The sequence below is a fragment of the Pelobates fuscus genome, chromosome 4 (genome assembly GCF_036172605.1).
Source record: "Pelobates fuscus isolate aPelFus1 chromosome 4, aPelFus1.pri, whole genome shotgun sequence".
Taxonomy (NCBI): Eukaryota; Metazoa; Chordata; class Amphibia; order Anura; family Pelobatidae; genus Pelobates; species Pelobates fuscus.
The window spans coordinates 86,041,508-86,066,401 of record NC_086320.1 but is presented as its reverse complement, the minus strand read 5'-3'; the positions used below and the strand labels follow the sequence as shown (position 1 = coordinate 86,066,401).

Sequence of the window (24,894 nt, the reverse complement as noted above, 5' to 3'; positions counted from 1 at the left end):
TTAAACTTACCATTCGACGTCTTCTTTTTTCTAAAATCTTCCTTTTTCAGCCCCAAAAAAGGCCAAATAAAAAACCATCATAGCCGTCGAACTAAAAATAAAATAAAAAACCCGAGCGCAAAAAAAAAAACCTGACGAAAAAGAAAAAACCCGAGCGCACAAAAAAATAATCCATCTTCACCCATGGAGGGCTCCGCGCAGACTGAGCTCCGCAGGGCGGGGCAAGGCTTATAAAGCCTTGCCCCGCCCTGCAATTAGCCTAAGAACACTCTGATTGGTGGGTTTAAGCCAATCAGAGTGCTCTTTGTCATTTTACAAGCGTGGGAAAGTTCTTTGGAATTTTCCCACGCTTGTAAAATGACACAGAGCACTGTGATTGGATGGCTTGAAATCCATCCAATCACAGTGCTCTGTGTCATTTTACAAGCGTGGGAAAGTTCTTTGGAATTTTCCCACGCTTGTAAAATGACACAGAGCACTGGGATTGGATGGCTTGAAATCCATCCAATCACAGTGCTCTGTGTCATTTTACAAGCGTGGGAAAGTTCTTTGGAATTTTCCCACGCTTGTAAAATGACACAGAGCACTGGGATTGGATGGATTTCAAGCCATCCAATCACAGTGCTCTGTCATTTTACAAGCGTGGGAAAATTCCAAAGAACTTTCCCACGCTTGTAAAATGACAAAGAGCACTCTGATTGGCTTAAACCCACCAATCAGAGTGTTCTTAGGCTAATTGCAGGGCGGGGCAAGGCTTTATAAGCCTTGCCCCGCCCTGCGGATCTCAGTCTGCGCAGAGCCCTCCATGGGTGAAGATGGATTATTTTTTTGTGCGCTCGGGTTTTTTCTTTTTCGTCTGGTTTTTTTTTTTGCGCTCGGGTTTTTTATTTTATTTTTAGTTCGACGGCTATGATGGTTTTTTATTTGGCCTTTTTTGGGGCTGAAAAATGAAGATTTTAGAAAAAAGAAGACGTTGAATGGTAAGTTTAATTTTACTTTACAGGTTAGCAATTTTATTCCCCCCTCACTATTTTTTAGGGTGAGGGGGGTAGGTAGGGGCATTTTTTATTTGGGTGGGGGGTGGGTGACTAGGGGCTTGGGCACCCCTAGTCACCTTGATGGGGGGGGAAATTTACTTAGTGCCCCCACCCGCCGCCCAGGGGTGGGGGCGGGGGGAGGATAGTAGGTCCCCCCCCCATTATCGTTATGGCCCCCACCCGCCGCCCAGGGGTGGGGGCCGGGGGGGGGGAGGACAGTAGATCCCCCCCCCCCCCCCCCTTATTACTATTATGGCCCCCACCCGCCGCCCAGGGGTGGGGGCCGGGGGGGAGGACAGTAGGTCCCCCCCCCTTTTTTCCATTCGGGCCCCCACCCGCCGCCCAGGGGTGGGGGCCGGGGGCTGGAGGACAGTAGGTCCCCCCCCCTTATTACTATTATGGCCCCCACCCGCCGCCCAGGGGTGGGGGCCGGGGGGGAGGACAGTAGGTCCCCCCCCCCACTTTTTTCCATTAGGGCCCCCACCCGCCGCCCAGGGGTGGGGGCCGGGGGCTGGAGGACAGTAGGTCCCCCCCCCTTATTACTATTATGGCCCCCACCCGCCGCCCAGGGGTGGGGGCCGGGGGGGAGGACAGTAGGTCCCCCCCCCTTTTTTCCATTCGGGCCCCCACCCGCCGCCCAGGGGTGGGGGCCGGGGGCTGGAGGACAGTAGGTCCCCCCCCCTTATTACTATTATGGCCCCCACCCGCCGCCCAGGGGTGGGGGCCGGGGGGGAGGACAGTAGGTCCCCCCCCCACTTTTTTCCATTAGGGCCCCCACCCGCCGCCCAGGGGTGGGGGCCGGGGGCTGGAGGACAGTAGGTCCCCCCCCCTTATTACTATTATGGCCCCCACCCGCCGCCCAGGTGTGGGGGCCGGGGGGGGGGGAGACAGTAGGTCCCCCCCCCCCCCTTATTACTATTATGGCCCCCACCCGCCGCCCAGGGGTGGGGGCCTGAGGGGAGGACAGTAGGTCCCCCCTCATTCCCATTATGGCCCCCACCCGCCGTCCAGGGGTGGGGGCCGGCGGGGGAGGACAGTAGGCCCCCCGTCCCCCCCTTATTACCTTTTTTTTTTTTTTTTTTTTTACAGTGAGCAGCCTGTGGCTGGTTTAGTGGACATGCCCCTACTCGCGATATAGCGAGTAGGGGCATTGGGGAGATTTTAATCTCCCTTGTGCTATTATGGGGGTCATATTGACCCCCATAGAGTGAGGGGGGACCTGGGGGGCTTATGAAGTGGTGGGGAGCTCTGCTCCCTGCCGCTTCTATAGTTACATATTACAAGGAGGGAGCTGCACGCCGGTAGCTCCCTCCTTGTAATAAACTGAACGAACAAACTAACACTGATACACAGTGTTAGTTTGTTCGTCTGATTTTTTCTATTCATTCATTCGTCTGTCTGATGAATGAATGAATAGGTGAAATTCCCGTTCGCATGTCCAGGTGTTTCACTGGGCATGTGCGGGAATCTCAGGGCTATCTAGTGTGGGCAGATGACGTGTCCCACAGGGACTTCACCTACCCACACAAAGATGGCGGCGCCCTGAATAAAGATCGGGCAGAAAATAAAGAATAAAAAATAGGTAATGTGGGGGGCATAGGGGCATTTGGGGATGACTAGGGGGTCGATTGGATGTAGTTGAGGCGGGAGGGGGGGTTAAAAAAAAAACGGAATTCGGCATGACAGTGCCGCTTTAACCCCTTAAGGACCAAACTTCTGGAATAAAAGGGAATCATGACATGTCACACATGTCATGTGTCCTTAAGGGGTTAACTTGTTTATTGAGAACATTTAACTTTTTTTCTTATTTTGGTTAAGCTGCCACATTCTATGTGCTCTGTTTTGAACTGTAGGACCAGGCAAGTTAGGTTGAGCGTCAGTTGGTCAAATTGTAAACATTGCTGCTCAGCACAATATAAAAGTGAAACCTTCTCAATAGTCTATATACACCATCTAAAAACAAAAAACAAATCCAGTTTCATTGAACTTTTAAAATATAATAGAACATTTTCACAGTTGGCCTTTAAATTTAAAGCTGTTTGCCGTGTGTACGCAGATTTATTGATTAAGAGGATACTATAGTGTTAGGAATACAAATCTTTATTCCTAAACTACAGAGCCCTCTTGACCCCTCTCCCCAGGCTCATAAAGGGTTAAAAAAAAAAAGTGTCACTCTATTCCAGCGCTTATGTCCCTTGGCGCTCTGTATCCTCTGATGTCCTCAGACGGGAGGGGGAAATGCTTATGTGCTGCGAGCGCATTGCTCCAGTACTTTCCTATGGGGATTTTATGGATGCTGGATGTCCTCATGCAGAGCGTGAGGTCGTGCAGCATCCGTTGGCCACCAGGTAGTGCCTCTAGAGTGAGTCTTAGTCCTGCAATGTTATTTCAGTTTCTCTAAAACTTCAATGATTTTATATTTCAGGACTTAGTGTGACTGGGACACTGCACCCAGACAACTTCAATGAGCTGAAGTGAATGTTACCTCTGCAGACACAAGTACACTAAAAGGGGCACTATAGTCACCAGAACCACCACAGCCTAATGTAGTGGTTGCATTGTGTGTCTATACAAAAATGAAGTGATTTGCAGAAAATGCAAAACAACCCTTGTGGCTATCAAACGGGGAAAAAACATATAAAATATAAATACCCCAATTCAGGAGGTGCAAAGACTCCTCAATGTCTTCAATATCATAAATATTAAACACTAAAAAGCACAACCTAAAAAGTACAAAGGGAGACCAATAGTGCAGACTGAAAATTAAAAACTAGGGATCGACCGATTATCGGTTTTACCGATATTATCGGCCGATATTCGGTATTTTCGGCAATATTGGTATCGGCCAATATAGCTACCGATATTGCCGATAATACCTCCTAGGACCGCCAGGCTCATTACAAGCCTGGCGGTCCTGGGGGGGCCGGCAGCAAGCGCTGACTTACCTCCCAGCAGCTTCTGCAGCTCCATGTCTAAATCTCGCGAGACCCGCGGCGGCAGAGCGTTGCCACGGGTTTCCATGGCAACGCTCCGCGCGGCACTAAGGGCCGCGAGATTTACACTGGGGAGCTGGAGAAGCTGTTGGGAGGTAAGTCAGCGCTTGCTGCCAGCCCCCCCAGGACTTAACAAACCACCGGACCACCAGGGAATACTATAACCCCCTCCCTGGTAAGAAGCAGGGAGGGGGGACTAAAAGAAACAAAAAAGAAAACAATTTAAATATAAAATAAAAAAAATAATTAACATAAACACCCCCCCCCATTTTACACAAATTACATCACTACACAAACACACATTACATACATACACACTACACACACACACTACACAAACACACACTACACACACTGAATTACATACATGCACACACACTACACAAACACACTACACACACTGCATTACATACATACACACTACACAAACACACTACACACACTGCATTACATACATACACACTACACAAACACTACACACTGCATTACATACATACACACACAATACACAAACACTGCATTACATACACACTACACAAACACACACACACACACACACACTGCATTACATACATACACACTACACAAACACTACACACTGCATTACATACATACACAATACACAAACACTGCATTACATACACACTACACAAACACACACACACACACACACACACTGCATTACATACATACACACTACACAAACACACTACACACACTGCATTACATACATACACACTACACAAACACACTACACACTGCATTACATACATACACAATACACAAACACTGCATTACATACACACTACACAAACACACACACACACTGCATTACATACATACACACTACACAAACACACACACACACTGCATTACATACATACACACTACACAAACACACACACACACTGCATTACATACATACACACACACACACTGCATTACATACATACACACTAAACACTGCATTACATACATACACAATACACAAACACACTCACACACTGCATTACATACATACACACTACACAAACACACTCACACACTGCATTACATACATACACACTACACAAACACACACAAACTGCATTACATACATACACACTACACACTGCATTACATACATACACAATACACAAACACTGCATTACATACATACACACTACACAAACACACACACACACTGAATTACACACAAACACACACACACACTGCATTACATACATACACACTACACAAACACACACACAAACTGCATTACATACATACACACTACACAAACACACACACACACTGCATTACATACATAAACACTACACAAACACACACACACACACACACACTGCATTACATACATACACACTACACAAACACACACACACTGCATTACATACACTACACAAACACACACTGCATTACATACACACACTACACAAACACACACACACTGCATTCACTTTACCCACACTACACACACACTGCATTCACTATACACACTACACAAACACACACTCTGCATTCACTATACACACTTCACAAACACACACTCTGCATTCACTATACACACTTCACAAACACACACTCTGCATTCACTATATATACACACTACACAAACACACACTGCATTCACTATACACACTACACAAATACACACTGCATCCACTACACACACAGCTCCCCTGTCTAAATACACTTCATCCACTACATGTGGCATGTATATTTTGTGCATTTACCGTTAGAAATAGTTTATTTTTTCAAAATGGTAAATGTACAGAATATCGGCAAGTTATCGGCTATCGGTGTGAAAGTTCACAGATTATCGGTATCGGTATCGGCTCTAAAAAATCAATATCGGTCGATCCCTATTAAAAACACATAATAAAAAACTAAAATACACTCACAAACAAACGTGAAAAATAGGCAGGGTATAATCAGTCTTCTTCAGATGCTTCTTCCCTTCTCAGTGTGGAGACAGATGCTTAAAATGAAGCACAAAGACAGACCATAGTGTATAGCTGTATAGTATTAAAGATAAAGCTTTATTGGACACACTTACAAAATAATAGTAGTAAAAGGGCCCTTCAAATCAAAATCGATGTATTCCACCAAAGAAACGATGTCATCATCCAAAATTATAGAGACACGAGCGATGAAGAGATCCACAATATAAAAATATAATATAAATAAACAAAGCTTGCCACCCTACGCGTTTCGTCTGTTAAGACTTCATCAGGGGCTTGTGGCATCAAAATACCTTACTTTTTAGGTTGTGCTTTTTAGTGTTTTATATTGTGTGTCTATAGCCTGTTCCAACAGGCTTTTCAATGTAAACCCTTTTCAGAGTCAAGTCAGTGTTTACATTGCTGCCTGGTAACAACTAGTATCAGTCACTCAGATTGCCACTAGAGATGCCTTCCTATTTCAGTGCTCATATGGTGTGGGTGTGTGTATATATTGTCTTAATGTGTTGCCAGCTTTTCACCAGTTTGTGGAAAACTGACTATTTCAGTTTTTACAGTTAGAATGTTAATAGATGAACTTGCTGTGAAAATTCTTCCTTTTTGAGGCATTGTAGCATTTTCACAACTACCCAATAAATTCATACCATTTCTTAAAGTATACATCATGGTGTATATCATATGGAAAATTTTGAGCCTTATTATACAGCCAATTTAACAGCAATTCCTTTCATAGTTTATGGTATTTTGCATTTTTTTTTATTTTTTTTTAATGCACCTAATTTAGCTTTATCTTTTATAAATTTGATATGTGCTACTATAATTAAATTGTGCTGTCCGGAGTACAGAATGACCCCCTTTGTATACCTGTGTCAAGTGCTATGTAAAAATACAGAACTGAATTTATAACCTGCCCAGTTTTTTGTTTTTCGGAAAGAGAAAATGGCAAATTGTAGATGGGTTTATAGTGTGTTTTGGGTCATTTTAGTAGCTCACATATTTAACATTATTTGCAAAAGTCGATGCAATATGGACTCACGTGATAGATTTTTTTTTTTTTAGCTTTAAGATGCCATTTTTTCACAATTTGTTTTCAAGGTTTGTGATATTTTTATTTTTCAATTTACATACACATTGTTTATTTGCTCTGCTTATTTTTTTTTTTTAAATCCTGTGTCCCACTTGAATAACATTATCTTAACTATACAGAGCAAAATCTCCTGCGTACAGCTAAACCCCATTTGTATACATTTGCAGAGTAAAATCCTAATCCCAAATCTCACCCTAAGTATTCATCTTGGCAAAGGGAAATGTAAATTAACAGTGGTATGTTGCTGCCATTTACTGGCTGTTTGAAGTATGACCGCTTCCTATTTCTTTCATTGCATAATGTATGCTTAATGCATTGAGATTGATGCTGGGCAACTGACACAGCCTAGCACTGATGAAAATGACATTGGGGTTTGGAGGATTTTTTTTTTTTGTGTTTTTTTTGTTTTTTTTAACTGATCACCAACTCTGTAACCCACTCAGCAGTGTGAGTAAGTTCAGTGTGCTCTAAGCACAAAGTGTTATGTAACTGATGCTTATGCTGCTTAGACCAGAGCTCGACAAATCCCAGGTTGCCATGGCGACTAGGAATTTTGTCCTGTGATTTGTCAGCCTGTTGAGCGGAGGGAAATAAGGGTGAAAGCGGGCGGCAAGGGAGGGAGCTCTTATCTTCCTAACTCCTTGCTCTGCTCTCTCGCGCATCCTGCAGTGATGCCGGGAGCTGGGTTATGATTTCATTCCAGCCCCGGCATCACTAAACCACGCTCTAGGGAACCGAGCAAGAAGAGCTCAATCTTGATGATCTCACCCAAGCCAAGTTACTAGGCACTAGGGATCGACCGACTATCGGTCTGGCCGATATTCTGTAATATCGGTATCTGCCAATACCGATATTGCCGATAATGCAGACCAGGACCGTCGCACTCCTGGGGGGCCCAGCAAGCCTTCCCTTTCCTGCAGCTTCCTTCAGCTCCCCTGTCTAAATCTCGCGAGTCCCGCGGCCGTCAGAGCGTTGCCACGGGTTACCATGGCAACGCGGCACGCAGGCCGTGAGATTTACACTGGGGAGCTGCTGGGAAGGTAAGTGCTTGCTGGGCCCACTCTGCAGAGTCAATGCCACTGGACCACCAAGAAATGCCATATCCCCCCCTCCCTGGCCAAGGAAGAAGCAGGGAGGGGGGGGACTAAAACCTTAAAAAAAATAATACATACTTAACATAACTACAAAAACACACACACTGCACAAACACACTGGGGTGTGTGTGTGTGTGTGTGTGTGTGTGTGTATATACATAGTTACATAGCTGAAAAGAGACTTGCGTCCATCAAGTTCAGCCTTCCTCACATATGCTTTTGCTGTTGATCCAAAAGAAGGCAAAAAACCCAGTCTGAAGCACTTCCAATTTTACAACAAACTAGGAAAAAATTCCTTCTTGACCCCAAAATAGCAGTCAGATGTCTCCTTCCATATCCTTATTGCTCTTACTGTAAAAAAAACCTTTTCTTTGCCTTAGATGAAATCTCCTTTCTTCTAGCCTAAATGTGTGACCTTGTGTCCTATGTATAGCCCTGTTTATGAATAGATTTCCAGATAATGGTTTGTACTGGCCCCGAATATATTTGTATAATGTTATCATATCCCCTCTCAGGCGCTGTTTTTCCAAACTAAAGAGATTAAAATTTTTTAACCTTTCTTCATAACTAAAATGCTCCATTCCTTTTTATCAATTTTGTAGCTTGTCTCTGCACTTTTTCTAGTGCCATGATATCTTTCTTTAGAACAGGTGCCCAAAATTGCACAGCATATTCAAGGTGTGGTCTTACCAGCGATTTATAAAGAGGCAAAAATTATATTTTCATCTCGAGAATTTATGCCCCTATTTATACATGACAAAACCTTACTGGCCTTAGCAACGGCAGATTGACATTGCATATTGCTACCTAATTAATTGTCTATAACAATTCCCAAATCCTTCTCGTGTGTGGTTATCCCTAGTTCACTACCATTTAGGGTGTAAATTGCTTGTGCATTCTTAACCCCGAAGTGCATAACTTTGCATTTTTATACGTTAAATTTCATCTGCCATTTTAGTGCCCAGTCCCCCAATCTATCCAAATCCCTCTGCAGCAAGGCAATATCCTGCTCACATTTTATTACTTTACAAAGTTTTGTCATTTGCAAACACTGATACATGGCTTTCAATGCCCATTTCAAGATCATTTATAAATGTTAAATAGAAGCGGTCCCAAAACAGAACCCTGAGGGACACCACTTACCACTTTTGTCCAGCTTGAAAATTTACCATTTATGACAACTCGTTGTACTCTATCCTTAAGCCAATGTTCTACCCAAGAACAAGAATATTCATCTAGACCAATTTCTTTTAGTTTGAAGACTAACCTTTTGTGAGGAACCGTATCAAATGCCTTGGCAAAATCCAAGTAGATCACATCCACTGCAACACCCTGATCTATATTTCTACTTACTTCTTCGTAGAATGCAATTAGTTTAGTTTGACATGACCTATGTTTCATAAAACCATGCTGATTATTGCTAATAACACAGTTCTTCCCAATGAATTCCTGAATATTATCCCTTAATAGCCGTTCAAATAATTTCCCAGTCACAGAAGTTAAGCTCACAGGTCTATAATTTCCAGGCAAGGATTTTGAACCCTTTTTAAATATAGGAACAACATCTGCCTTCCTCCAATCCTCCGGTACAATACCTGAAACAAAAGAATCTTGAAAAATTATATACAGAGGTTCACTTATTTCCCCACTTAGCTCCTTAAGTACTCGTAGGTGGATACCGTCAGGTCCTGGAGCTTTATTTACATTAATTTTCTTTAATAGCTGTAGAACCTTGTCTCGAGTTATCCAATCACAAGTTATCTGCAAGTTTGTTGCAGCAATCATTTGCATATCTCTTGCCATAGGATCCTCATTAATAAATACTGAAGAAAAATTGTTATTTAAAATTTCTGCCTTTTCCTGGTCTTCATTGACTAACAGACCCATCTCTGTTTTCAGTGTACCTACACTTTTTCATTTTGTTTTTTTAGAATTAATGTACTTGAAAAAAAATTTGGGGTTGGTTTTGCATTCCTTGGCTATCAATTTCTCATTTTCTAGTTTAGCCACTCTAATTGCCTTTTTGCAAGTATTATTGGCTTCCTTATATCTTATATAGGATGCCTCTGATTTGTCCGATTTTAAATGCTTTAAAAGCCCTTTTCTTATTTTTAATCTCTTGTTTTACTTCTCTACTAAGCCACATTGGTTTTAATTTTTCTTTTATATTTATTACCCAATGGTACATACTGTGAAATGTACCTTTCTAATATTTGTTTGAATAGTTTCCATTTATCCTCAGTGTTTTTATCACTAAGGAGTTTATGCCAGTCGATACGATATGTTGTAGAGCTGCCCTAATCTTATTAAAATTGGCTTTTTAAAAATTATACGTTTTTAATATACCCCACGTGCTTTTGCTTTTTTGAGTTTATTTCAAAAGTGACCATATTGTGATCACTATTTCCCAAATGCTCCCCTACTTGAATGTTGGTTAAAAGATTAACATTGTTTGTTATAACGAGATCCAGACAAGCATCCTTTCTAGTTGGTGCTTGTACCAGTTGTGACATAAAGGTGTCATTTAACACATTCAAAAACCGGATTCCCTTTGCTGAAGTACTAGTCCCTCTATCCCAATTTATGTCCGGGTAATTAAAATCTCCAATAATTAACGTGTTACCCCGATTTGCAGCTTTACCAATTTGCTCGAACAGCAGTTCTTCCTCATTAATATTTACATTTGGTGGTTTATAACCTATCCCAACCAATAACGCATTTCCCTTTGTTTGCCCCAAGCAGATATCTACCCATAAAGCTTCCACATTTTCCTCGTCACACTCCACATGCTTAACCCCTTAAGGACCAAACTTCTGGAATAAAAGGGAATCATGACATGTCACGCATGTCATGTGTCCTTAAGGGGTTAAAGGGACACTATAGTCACCTGAACAACTTTAGCTTAATGAAGCAGTTTTGGTTTATAGAACATGCCCCTTCAGCCTCACTGCTCAATCCTCTGCCATTTAGGAGTTAAATCCCTTTGTTTATGAACCCTAGTCACACCTCCTTGCATGTGACTTGCACAGCCTTCCATAAACACTTCCTGTAAAGAGAGCCCTATTAAGGCTTTCTTTATTGCAAGTTCTGTTTAATTAAGATTTTCTTATCCCCTGCTATGTTAATAGCTTGCACGACCCTGCAAGAGCCTCCTGTATGTGATTAAAGTTCAATGTAGAGATTGAGATACAATTATTTAAGGTAAATTACATCTGTTTGAAAGTGAAACCAGTTTTTTTTTCATGCAGGCTCTGTCAATCAAATCCAGGGGAGGTGTGGCTAGGGCTGCATAAACAGAAACAAAGTGATTTAACTCCTAAATGGCAGGGGAATGATCTATACACTAAAACAGCTTTATTTAGCTAAAGTAATTTAGGTGACTATATAGTGTTCCTTTAAGATTTGACTTTAACTCATGGTTGACATACAAACATACCCCACCACCCTTCTTGTTTTTCCTATCCTTCCTAAATAACGTGTACCCATTTAAGTTAACTGCCCAGTCATGTGTCTCATCCCACCATGTTTCTGTTGTGCCTATTATATATCGTATTGCTTAGTGTATGCTATTGCCTCTAGTTCCCCCATTTTGTTATATAGGCTCCTTGCATTAGTAAGCATACATTTAATATTACCATGAGTCATTTGTACTTTTTGTGAATTATCAATATTACATACCTCCTCTGTTCTGAGCTTCCCCCTCCCCCCATCTCCACCCCCTTTGTTCTGAGATAAAGCCCATCTCATTTCTATCCCATCTCCATTTTCTAGATTGCTTTGACCCCCCCCCCACTACTAGTTTAAAATCTCCTCCAACCTTCTAGCCATCCTATCCCCCAGCACAGCAGACCCTCTTACGTTTAGGTGCAATCCATCACGACTATACAGGTTGTACCCAAGCGCAAAATCGGCCCAGTGCTCTAAAAACCCAAAACCCGCTTTCCTGCACCAAGACTTCAGCTAAGCATTGACCTCTCTAATCTCCCGCTGCCTTTCTGCTGTAGCGCGCGGCACAGGTAATATTTCTGAAAATATTACCTTGGAGGTCCTATTCTTTAGCTTACTTCCTAGATCCCTGAACTCACTCTTTAGGACCTTCCATTTTCCTCTGACTTTGTCATTGGTACCAATATGGACCATGACAGCTGGATCATCCCCAGCCCCTCCCAATAATCCCTCCACTTTGTCTGCAACATGCCAGACCCGAGCACCCGGGAGACGGCAAACTGTCCGGTTGAGTCGATCAGAGTGGCAGATTACCCTATCTACTCTCTTAATAATAGAGTCCCCTACCACCACAACCTGTCTAGACTTCCTTACCCTCTCAACCCCACCTGTACTAGAGGGGCTGTTCCCACGGCTGTTAGAAGGAACAGTTTCCTGCAGTACAGCTACTCCTGAACTGATGCTCCCAACATCTTCACTCAAACGGGCAAATCTGTTAGGCTGCACTAGATCAGGACTAGCTAAACCTTTCCTCTTCCCTCCCCCTCTGCTTCCTCGCCCCACTGTTACCCAGCTTTGTGCCTGTTCTCCAACTGTCTCATCTCCTCCCACTCCACTACCTGCACCCAGCAGACTCATCTCAAGATTATCAATCTCCCTCCGTGTAGAGTGTGTGTGTGTGTGTGTGTGTGTGTATATATATATATATATAATGAATGCAAACACACTCTGCATTCATTATGTACACACTCATTGCACAAACACACTCTGCATTCATAATATAATATACACATTACACAATCACTGCGCACACACACACACACACACTCACTATACACCCTACACACATTGTATTTACTAAACACACTACACAAGCACACTCTGCATGCACTACACACACACTGCATTCACTAATCAAATACTCTCACTGCATCCACTACACACAAGTTCTTGAAAACATAAAATCACACTGATATGTATATTTTGTGCATTTACCTTTTAATAGAAAAAAATGCAAAATAAAAAATATAAACATGTTCAGTTAACAGTAGATTTGTGTAGAAATGGTTAAAAAATTTTAAATGGTAAATGTACAGAATATTGGTAAGTTATCGGCCTGAAAGTTCAGATTATTGGTATCTGCTCTAAAAAAAATCATTATCGGTCGATCCCTACCAGGCACCAATGAAATGCAGTGTTTACTTTGAAAAGCTTGCAGGGACACAATGGTGACATCAGAACCTCTGCAATAAGCTGTAGTGGTTCTATTGACTATAGTGTCTTAAAGAATTGTACTTTTGTTTTTGACAATGAAGCTTTGTTTTAGTTTATATGTAAAAAAAAAAAAAAGCTCCTCACTTTTTTGCTGGATACTAAATTCCTAGCAAATTTGTCAAACCCTGGTTTAGGCATTCTTAAATGTTTGTTCTAACGCTAAAAAGTTTTAATAACGTGGTTCTGTTGTCTATAGCCTCTCCCTGCGGGCCGCGGGACTCTCGAGAATTACAGGGGAGCTGCTGGGAAGGAAGAGTGCTGCGGGCCCTCCAGGAACGTCATTATCAGCAATATCTATCTTTATTGGCCGATACGATATTGCTGAAAATTCACAATATCGGCCAGACTGATAATCTGTCGATCCCTAGTAAGAAGGGCCGACTACCTAAACTGTGTCTTTAGAACTAAGGTTCAGTAATGACAATATAGTGCCTCTTTAAGGTCCCGCCACAGCATTTCAATTGGGTTGAGGACTGGGCCGTTGCAACACCTTGATTCTTTAATTTTTCAGCCATTCTTTTGTAGATTTGCTGGTGTGCTTGGGATCATTATCCTGTTGAATGGCCTAATTTAGCACAAGCTTTAGCTGTCGGACAGATGGCCTCACATTTGACTCTAGAATAATTTAGTATATAGAGGAGTTCATGGTCAACTCAATGACTGGAAGGTTCCCCGGTCCTGTGGCTGCAAAACAAGCCCAAATCATCACCTCTCTACCACCGTGCTTGACAGTTGGTATGAGATGTTTGATCATAATGCACAGTGCCATGGGAATTTGGGGAAAACCAAACAGATCATATTGGCACAAACCTCTCCACTTTGGTCTCGTCTGCCCAAGGGACATTCTCTCGTGGTTTGTTCAGATGCAACTTTGCAAACCGTGCTGCAATATTTTTTTGAGAGAAGAGGCTTTCTTCTGGCAACTCTTTCAAACAAACCATACTTGTTCAGGCTTTTTCCAAATGTACTGAACATCAACATTTAAAGGACCACTCTAGGCACCCAGACCACTTCAGCTTAATGAAGTGGTCTGGGTGCCAGGTCCCTCTAGGATTAACACTTTTTTTTTTTTTTTATAAACATAGCAGTTTCAGAGAAACTGCTATGTTTATAATAGGGTTAATCCAGCCTCCAAATCCTCTAGTGGCTGTCTCACTGACAGCCGCTAGAGGCGCTTGCGTGATTCTCACTGTAAAAATCACAGTGAGAGCACGCAAGCATCCATAGGAAAGCATTGTAAATGCTTTCCTATGAGACCGGCTGAATGCGCGCGCAGCTCTTGATGCGCATTCAGCCGAAAGGGAGGATCGGAGGGGAGGAGGAGAGCTCCCCGTCCGGCGCTGGAATCAAGGTAAGTTTAAACCCTTTACTCTCCCCAGAGCCCGGCGGGAGGGGTTCCCTGAGGGTGGGGGCACCCTCAGGGCACTATAGTGGTCCTTTAACATACGAAATAAGGCCTGCACAATCTGAGATCTAACTATTGGGGGTTTTGCAGTTTATCTGAGTTCTCTGCATGTTCTGAGCTTGGGGTGAATTTGCTGGGACCTCCGCACCTGTGAATATTGGCAACTGTCTTGAATATTTTCCACTTTTGAATTATCTTTCTCACTGTAGAATGATGAACTTTAAATTGTTTGGAAATTGCCTTATAACCCTTCCCAGTTTGATGGGCAGCAACAATTGCTTCTCTAAGATAATTGCTGATTTATTTCCTCCTTAGCATTGTGTTAACACACACCTGATGCACCAGACCAGCAAAGTGCTAAAACATTGGCTTTTATAGAGGTGATAACACTTGATCACGTGGCTTTTCCATTGTGGCTTTATTTTTGTTAAATCATGGCACTGTGTATTATGTCATGTGGTGTTTTTCATCTGAGATGGGTTATATCCGCTTTTAAGACCTGCTAAGAAACAGATAATTGAATTTCTTTGGTTTTATTTATGCTGCCATGATATGATGGCTAAGATGAGCTCTCCCGATGCTTGTTCTCTTCACAGCTTCAGAGCAGAACTGTCCCTTCCAGAGAAATTGCAGTTCCTTCACCATAGTAAATATTTAGGCATTTAACAGAAAAATGCCAAACTGGACAAGTGTATGCACCATGCATACAGCATTGCAAGAGAACTCTTGCCTAGTTTGCCAGGCATTGTCCAACGTAGCATGTAAATGAAAATACAATATTTAAAATTAATTTAGCACTACTTTTAATTAACCTTTACCCGTCTACTGAGGACATCGGCATTCCTCAAGGACATGATCATTTTGAGACAACTGTCTCATTCAAAAGCTTTAGCTTTGAATGGGACTGTCTCACTGTGCAGGTTGAAAAATTCATGTAATTCTGATCTTTACCTGCTTCTTTCTTATACTCCACACCCACTTGGGTAACTCTGATCTAACCAGCAAGCGTCCTATTCTTAGGAATCTGAGAAAAGTGCATTGGGCATGCCTGACAGAGTTGAACATAAGCAACTGGAAGATCTCTACACCTTTCAGGGGGAGAAGATAGACAGTGTGATTATGCTGAGCAGGCTCCAATGTTTGGTTCATCTCTCCTGTTGCTTCACAAAGATGCCTTGTTTCTGTTATTAGTAGACTGGTCTGAAACTGAAATGGTGGGGAGGGGGTTCTGAAGAAACTTTCCTAATTGAGAGGCGTGCCCAACAATGCAATCTGACAAAGTTGATTTTAAATTTATAAGCGTTGATTACATAATTTTCAAAGTTTTTTTTTTTTTTTTGCTGTATATTTGTTTAAAAGTGTTTTTTCCCGCTGGTTTAAAACATAATTGCCAAGTGATGTCTCTTTAAAGGTTTTCTGGATGCCATTAAGTGCTCTGGTTAACCCTCAATAATGTAAATCATATTTCCAATTAACTTTGTACAGTGCTACTTGTTTAAATTGTATGGGGGGAAAAAAACATTCTGTCATATGTCTACATAATTTTTTATTTTTATTTTTTTTGCAGGAGAGAAATAGAAACAAACAATAATAATTGTAAGGAGGTAACCTGCTATAATCTCAACACTAATGATGCAGACTCTGGAAATGCCTACTTTGTCGACGAAAACATAGAATGCTTTTTATTTCTGCTTAAGGTGACATCTTTGGACACTTTAACACAAATTGACTCCCCCCTCCCCACCCCCCCTCCTTCTCCTTGGTTTCATCCGTGCATCAGTCGTCCTCCTTATCATACACTCTTGAGAACTTTAACTTCATCAAGCACTTTGTCCAGAAGCTTTTATCGGTATCTGCTGTCCTTTTTGTAATCATCCAAGCAAAGACACAGGAGACCCATCAAATGAATGGATTATTTGTTTTTAATTTGTTAAATACTAACCACCATTCGAAAAATGGCTAGATAACGTGAGATTCACGGTGCTTCTTTTTTTTTAATTATTATTATTTTATATATTTTGTCTTTTTGTTAGAGGTTAACAAAAATGAATCATGCCATGTCTAATTTAAAAGTAAACTCCAGTTGTCTGTCAGATATTGTAGTATCATCGATACCGACTTTTAAAATGCAGTTTAGCCAAATCGTAGAAATTTGTTCCAGCTTTTTGGTGTAAGAAAATATATTACAATGCAGTTTTGTCTCCACCTCGCGCTTAATTCACACTTGTTATATTTCTTTACCAATATTTAATGGCTTTGCTGTCAAAATCAGTCCGTGCTGCTGATTTTTGGTAACAAAGAAGGGGGGCGACAAATAAGCATTCTTGTTTGGTACCACTTAGTGTCACAAATTTCAATGTTTTGAATAAATGTACCTCAGTCCAAATATGACTTTCTGTGACCTTTTAGCCTACGTTTAATAATCAAAATCATGCTGCTGGGTGTTTTCAAACCTGTCCAAGTGTTCTCGAGAAAATAGATCTACTCCAAATACTGATATTCTAAGCGTAATAAATATAATTTTGAATAGCAAGCATACATTTTGGAGTTTTGCACCTTCTGTTTTGTTTTTCTTTTCCCATTTTAACTGCTACAATAACTTTTTTTTTTTAATTTTAAGTGGGTACAGGTTCAGTTTCAAACTGAAGTCCAGACCACTAATGTCAGATTTATTTTAAGTGCCTATTTCCTTTTTATATTTAATTTGTAGTTAATAGAAACTATTATAATCATCTTTTAATGTATTGCTGAGAAATTTATTAATGTAAAGTATACCAGCCTCACAAAAATGGCAATTTATGTTTTTGGGTTTTATTTTCCTTTTTTTTTTTTTTAGTTTTTCTTTTCATCTGTTTAAAACTGCTTATAGCGTAGCCTATTGTAACACAATTTTTTGTTGTCCTGGGGTAGTTTTGTTTCTATGCTAAGTGTCTGTCCATTAATAACACTAAATGTTTTCGTTCATTCTAATCCGTTACGGTTTGATTTCTTATTACAGTATGGTAAACATATCTACACTTCTAAATTCTGGACTTCACATTAAAATGCAGTAAACTATCTTAAGTGGAATACGCTCTCTAATAAAATGGGTTCATTACAAAAACAAACCTAAATGGTAGACGTTAAAACATAGTCTGTTACAATTTTCTAACTCGTATAATAGGTTGATTTTACAGAGTAATGTGTTTTTAATATGTTAATGTGGACACTCTTCTAATTTGTTTTTTTTAAATTCCAGCACTAATTTTAACATTGGAAGCCTATGGGCATGGCTCTCAAAATCTGCTGCATTTGAGTTTATGGCACATTTAGTTTTGCTGTACCCTCTTGTTTAAAACTGTCACTATGTTAAATATAAAATTATACACACAAAGCAACCAATCTTTGAAGAGTCCAGATGTCCGTATACTGTGGCCTGCTCATGAGACCAGTAATGAAAGTGCCGATGTGTTTTTTTTTTTTTTTTTTTTAAATATATATATATTAATTAAAGTAAATGCTGGAGGCTTTTAATCCAACCTTAAAAGTAAATTTTGTTTGCTTTTATTTTATATGCATTTTTTTTTTCTTTCTAGAGCCAGTTCCATTTTAAAACTTGGGCCACATTCTAGATCACATGTGTAAAAATTTAGTAAATTAACCATATATATCGATTTTGGTTCTTTAAAATAATTGATATATTGAAAAACTGTATTTGGAAGAACCACAAAATATTTTTCAGAAGCTGGCTGCCTTTTTCAAGTTTTATCTCCTTAAAGGGACACACTAGGCACAATAACCACTGTATCTCATTCAATTGGTTGTGATGTCTAGTGTCATCGCACTGTTCAGTGTTTAAACCATTTTCAAAAGTATACCATGTGAGTGAGGAAACTTGTAGTTCTGCCCTCTGCTGCAGTTGTTACTTAGGGAGCAGGCAGTCTCAGACTGTTACTGCCGTTCATTGCTGCTTAGGCTAATGCAGAAGCTTAAGCCCAGGGACCTTCACTCAATTTTAATCTGTTTAAAATTGAACCATTACCTGTCAGGGGACTCTATGCATCATTACCGCTTCAATGAAATGAATATAGTGCCAGGAAAACAAACTCGTTCCTCTTCTGTCAAGGCCCACCCCTGTGGTGCAGAAGGGCTTAATCACCCCCTTCTGTCACTTACCTGGGTCCAGAGCCTGGCTCAACTTCGTCCATGCTCCTCTCCGGCGGGGGAGACCTAATGTGCGGCAATGGCCGCACTCACATTAGTATCATCCCATAGGAAAGCATTATTCAGTGCTTTCCTATGGGGATTCTGGCAACACCAGACACCCACTAGAGGAGGACTTAACCCTGCAAGGTAATTATTGCAGTTTATAAAAACTGCAATAATTACATGTTAAAGGTGAAGGGAGTTGGCACCCAGACCACTTTCATGGGCTGAAGTGGTCTGGGTGCCTACAGTGTCCCTTTAAAATAAAATTCCCACAACTTTTGCTAAAACATTGTGCTTTTGTCACAATTTAGCAGTCATGTTAAAATGTTACATATGCTTCACATCACCAGGAGTACACATTAAATGGAGTGCAGTTTTTCAGGTAGTCATTGTAGAGTTTGAAAATGCATGGCTATAGTTGTAACCAGGAGTATAGATTCCACTTTCTTGCTTTTTCAAGTTTCTCAACACATAATGTTGCAACATAACTTCTTATACATAAAGCTGAAAAAAAAAAGAATAAAACATGACCAATTAAATTTTATTTTGTTGTTTTTAAAGTTGATCTCATAGTACCCTAAGCAATTTCAGCCACCACGGTTATGCTTTTCGTAAAAAAAGTTCGGATTTCCAAAATTAAAAAAATTAAGTGCAACCTTTTTACTATTACAACTGCATGCTGGGATAGAATCTTGGTAAAACCTGTAGGTATAAAAACAATGTATTATGACAAATCTTACTATTGATCATTTTGTTAGGTATTTTTGTACCTTTTAGACTTAAATAAAAATATGCCTCATTCTTCAGGTCTGCATAGTACACAAGGTATTTTTTGTTAACCATTTACATTACCACAAGTATTTATTAAACAACCTAAAGTAGCAATCTTGTTTTCACAAACTGTATTCCTGGAATTAAAGAATGTAGTGAAGTTCTAGTGCTTGCTAATAAAACAATATAAGCCTTTAGGAAGGCATTGTGTATGTGTAAAAGTAAACAGCATATTATTAATTTGCAGTTTGAAGTAAATTTTCAGCCACATTTGAAATCCCTTTAACAGTTTTTTTTTTTTTTTTTTTTTTTTTGTCGTACTACTGTTTTGCAGGTTGCACCAAACATGGTTCATTTTCGGCCACCCCACTGGTTATCTCTTGATCATGCCACTGGTGGGTGTTTTGCTCAATGTGTGTCTGAGAAGAATCTTAACAGATTCAAACTTTGCGCACTCAGGGATATGTGCATGGTGTGACACTGATGCTCACATTTTGCGAGCAACTGCCATTGATAATCACTTGAATTCTGTTCTATGGCAGGTTTCCAGAGAGCTTAGAATATGTGAGCATCTTTAAGATCGTAAAATACAATATATTTAGCAAAATTTAGAACCATGGTATTTTCTTTATTCCAGAAGTGGTGACTGGTTCACCTTAAATATGCAGAGATATACCCGTTTTCCCAAGTAGATAAAAATATATCTATATCTATCTACTTAGGGATCAGGTGTGTATATATATATATATATTTTTTTTTTTTCTTCCCATACACCTTCTCAAATATTTCTTCACATTGTTTTGCTACTGTTTTTAAAGTGACCCTATACTTCTATCTAGACTTTACTTCATAGTGTCCTTGTCCTGGAGTATCATTTGGAGGAATAATGTTCCTGCCACAGAAACCAAATATCTTCCACCGTTTTTGTAATTGAAAATTAATCAATTTTATGTAAAAGTGTGACTGGTGTAAAATGGATATGCATTTTTTACAAAGTGCACCAGATTATGACTCTTCTGGAAGCGCGTGGTGACAGAATTAGTACAAGCCCCAGTCGGTGACGAGGCAACAGACTTCCTGCTACATGGAGATATTACACATAATGACAGTTATACGGTTGTAGGAAGAAAGTGAATATCATATTAGGTGTGCAGAATGCTGCAGCTTTGTATATGGTTGTGTGCGGTGGAATTACTGTTTAAAAAAAAAATAAAAAAACAATTCTTGCCATCTCCCTCCATATTTTTTTTCCTTTTCCATTATTTTACTGTCCTTAGGCCACTTATCCATCTAAAGTGTCAAAGTAATATGGTACAGGTTAACGATTTTAATATTTCTAATTGCAAACTTGGTCAGGTTATATAAAACTTTATTCTATACTTAAAAAAAATATATATATATATATTTAACATTGAAGGCATGTCCAATGTAATACCAAATGCCAGTATATATGTATATGTGTGTGTGTGTGTGTATATATATATATATATACACACACACACACATATACTAGCATTTGGTATTACATTGGACATGCCTTCAATGTATAGATGTGTAGTAGAAATTATGATTTTATGCAGCAATAGTATTTGTTCAGTTGCTGGTGGTTTTTAAAGGAATATTCTACTTATTAAAATTACAAAATTATATTTCACCTTTTGGTGTTCTTTTTCACCCAGCATACAGATAATCTGGTTTGCCTGCACGTGACAGAATTAAAAAAAAAAAAAATGTTGAAAAGTTTTTTTTGTTTATTTTTGATCCGTAACTCTGTGTTTTAAAACTCTAATTACAGGAAGACTCCAGTTGTTTTACACAGTTGTGCCTCTGCATCACTATGCCTCTTGTGAGAACTGTGGTGACCCAGTCTTGTATAAATGAATCTTATGTATGCAATTAAAAATTAGATATCCCATATACTGTATACAATTACAGCAGAGCAAAAGCAGTCCTTACAGAGCTGGAAAATAAACTGTTAAAATTCAAGACTTGCATTTTTTTTTGGGGGGGTGTTGTAGATATTGTGTATATGTGGTTTAATGACAGATTCTGGATCATCATATTGTAAAGTGAAGAGGTATGGTGTCCACATCCGTTTGTGATTTGAACATGCCATTTACATCACTTTTGCAGTGCCCACAAATATTTCATTTCACCACATTCCCTTTCGTTTCATGACCCATTCCATTACTTGTTATGCTATATATATATATATATATATATATATAACAGTATAGCCATGCAAACTTCCTAAAATGGCATAAGGTAAATCTGTTTTAAAGGGATACTATAGTCACCCAAACAACTTTAGCTTAATTAAGTAGTTTTGGAGAATAGATGCCTCTGAAGTCTCACTCCTCAATTCTCTGCCAATGACCAGTTAAATCACTTTTTGTTTCTGTTTATGCATCCCTAGCCACACCTCCCCTGACTGACTGACACGGCCTGCATGAGTAACAAATTGTTTAATTTTCCATCAGATGTAACTTTAAAAGTTTTTATGTACTGCTCAGTAAATTGAGCTTTAATTACACACCGAATTTGCAATAAAGGAAGTATAAACATTAGATGACTCTTTTACAGGATTTGTTTAGGAAGGCTGTGTAAGGAGATGTGACTAGGGCTGCATAAGCAAAGCAATTTAACTCCTAAATAGCGGGTGAAGTAGAACTGAAGGTTTAATGATACAGCTGCTTCTTTTATACACATTTCCCCAAAAGGTTACCACCCACGTGGACCTTGTGGAACACAGGACACAAAGTTACAACAGCCAATCAACACAGTACAGTCAGACACTCCCAGCTAATGCATACAAACCCCCCCCCCCCCTCTGCCTTTGATACAATTACCAAACACAATGGACTAACTTAACCCCTTAAGACCGCAGCCAAATGTACAAGTTGTGATCCAAAAAAAGTAAACAAAACCTGGCATTTGCGCTATGTCTGTCCAACCGTAATTCACCTCTTTCATATTAAATGCACCCACACTTATTATATATAATTTTATTCAGGGGAAACAGGGCTTTCGTTTAACATCAAATATTTAGGTATGGAACATTTAATATGAAAAAAATGGGAGAAAATAAGATTTTTTTTTTTTATTGTTTTAGTTCTACGTGACATTTTAACTGTGAATGTCAAAATACTGTTTGCTTTTACTGCAATACAATACACATATTTGTATTCAGCGATGTCTCATGTGTAAAACAGTACCCCCTATGTACAGGTTTTATGGTGTTTTGGGAAGTTACAGGGTCAAATATAGCGTGTTACATATTTCAGTTTTTTCACATTGAAATTCACCAGGTTGGTTACGTTGCCTTTGAGACCATATGGTAGCCCAGAAAAAAGAATAACCCCCATGATGGCATACCATTTGCAAAAGTAGACAACCCAAGGTATTGCAAGTGGGGTATGTCCAGTCTTTTTTAGTAGCCATTTGGTCACAAACACTGGCCAAAGTTAGTGTTAATATTTGCAAACAAAATGCAAAAAACTAATTTGAACGCAAATTTTGGCCAGTGTTTGTGACTAAGTGGCTACTAAAAAAAAAACTGAACATACCCTATTTGCAATACCCTGGGTTGTCTACTATTGCAAATGGTGTGCCATCATGGGGATAATTTTCATTCCTGGGCTACCATACGGTCTCAAAGGCAACCTGGCGAATTTTAATGTGAAAAAAATGAAACGCAAACCTTATATATGACTCTGTAACTTTTGAAAACACCATAAAACCTGTTCATGAGGGGTACTGTTATACTCAGGAGACTTCGCTGAACACAAATATTAATGTTCAAATCCGTAAAACATATCACAACAATTATATTGTCAGTGTAAGTGCCATTTGTGTGTGAAAAATGCAAAAAATGTCTGACGATATCGTCGTAATATATTTTACGGTTTTGAAACACTAATATTTGTGTTCAGCGAAGTCTTCCAAGTAAAACAGTACCCCCCATGGTACAGGTTTTATGGTGCCTTGGAAAGTTACAGGGTTAAATATAGTGCTAGAAAATTTAATTCCCTGAACTTTCGGCCTGGGTTGTCACGCAGGTCCTGCAAATTGTAATCTAGTAAAATGACCTAATTATGTAAAATTATTAAATAAATATATACGTAGAATTAATATATATATATATATATATATATATATAGTGATACTTTCGTTCTACATGTATTTTGATATCAATATATAATTTTAAAATAGAACGAAATTACGCATGTTTATCTATTTTTTTGAATTTTATTTTTTAACATATATTTTTTTATTATATATAAATATATATACACTAAATAATATATATTTAATCAATATCATTGTACATGTATTTTGATATTAATATATATAATTATGTAGATATTGGTGCGGTGTAAGTGACAAGGACCTACACCTATAAGTGGAGCGCTCAAACACAGATAAATCTTACCAAAACGTAGTCTCATTCAATGGTAAAATATGGGGTACATGTCAAAGTAAAATACAGAAAATACAATATAGTGTAGATGGTACTGAAAAATGGCTTCACAGTGTTTATAATGCTATCGTGCTGAATATTACACTCACATTTCAAGGAGCCTGTTTATAGAAAACACTGGCTCCGTATAAAGGCTTGTGTGCTGTTATGGTAGCACCACCCTCCTACTTCGGCTTGATATAATTATGTATATATTAATATTAAAATACACGTAGACAGTGTATGTGTGTATATATGTATATGTGTATATATATATATATATATATATATATATATAATCTTATTTTTACTCTGTTTTAAAAAAATGTTTTGTTTTTTTTCAGACAGCAGGGGGAGTACCGGTCATTACAGGCACTCCCCCTGCTGGCATTGACATGGACGGCTATGCCGTCCATGTGATCGCGGGGTCCTCGCGATCACATGGCCCTGGGGGGGCCGAAGAGGACAGAGGGGGGCTCCCAGGTAAGTCCCCCATACCCCGATCGCTGGCGACTGGGTAAGTACAAAAGATCGCAGGACGTTCTATGCCGTCTTGCGGCGTTTAGAGCCACCAAAATAAGGACGGCATAGAACGTCCTGCGGTCTTAAGGGGTTAATTACCACAGGCAGAACATATCCAGTTTTACCCTAAGTCCAGAAACACCCCAAAACAACAACA

The 24,894-nt window shown here is 39.7% G+C and overlaps 1 protein-coding gene across 1 annotated transcript in view; it reads left to right on the top strand.

Moving 5' to 3' along the window:
• Positions 1–17,335, top strand: part of YTHDF3 (YTH N6-methyladenosine RNA binding protein F3) — a 40,623-nt gene extending 23,288 nt beyond the window's left edge. The window contains exon 5 of the mRNA XM_063451361.1: positions 16,365–17,335. Within this exon, the coding sequence (XP_063307431.1) occupies positions 16,365–16,388 (24 nt within the window). The 3' untranslated portion in view covers positions 16,389–17,335. The remainder of the gene's footprint in view (positions 1–16,364) is intronic.
• The last annotated feature ends 7,559 nt before the right edge of the window (positions 17,336–24,894 follow it).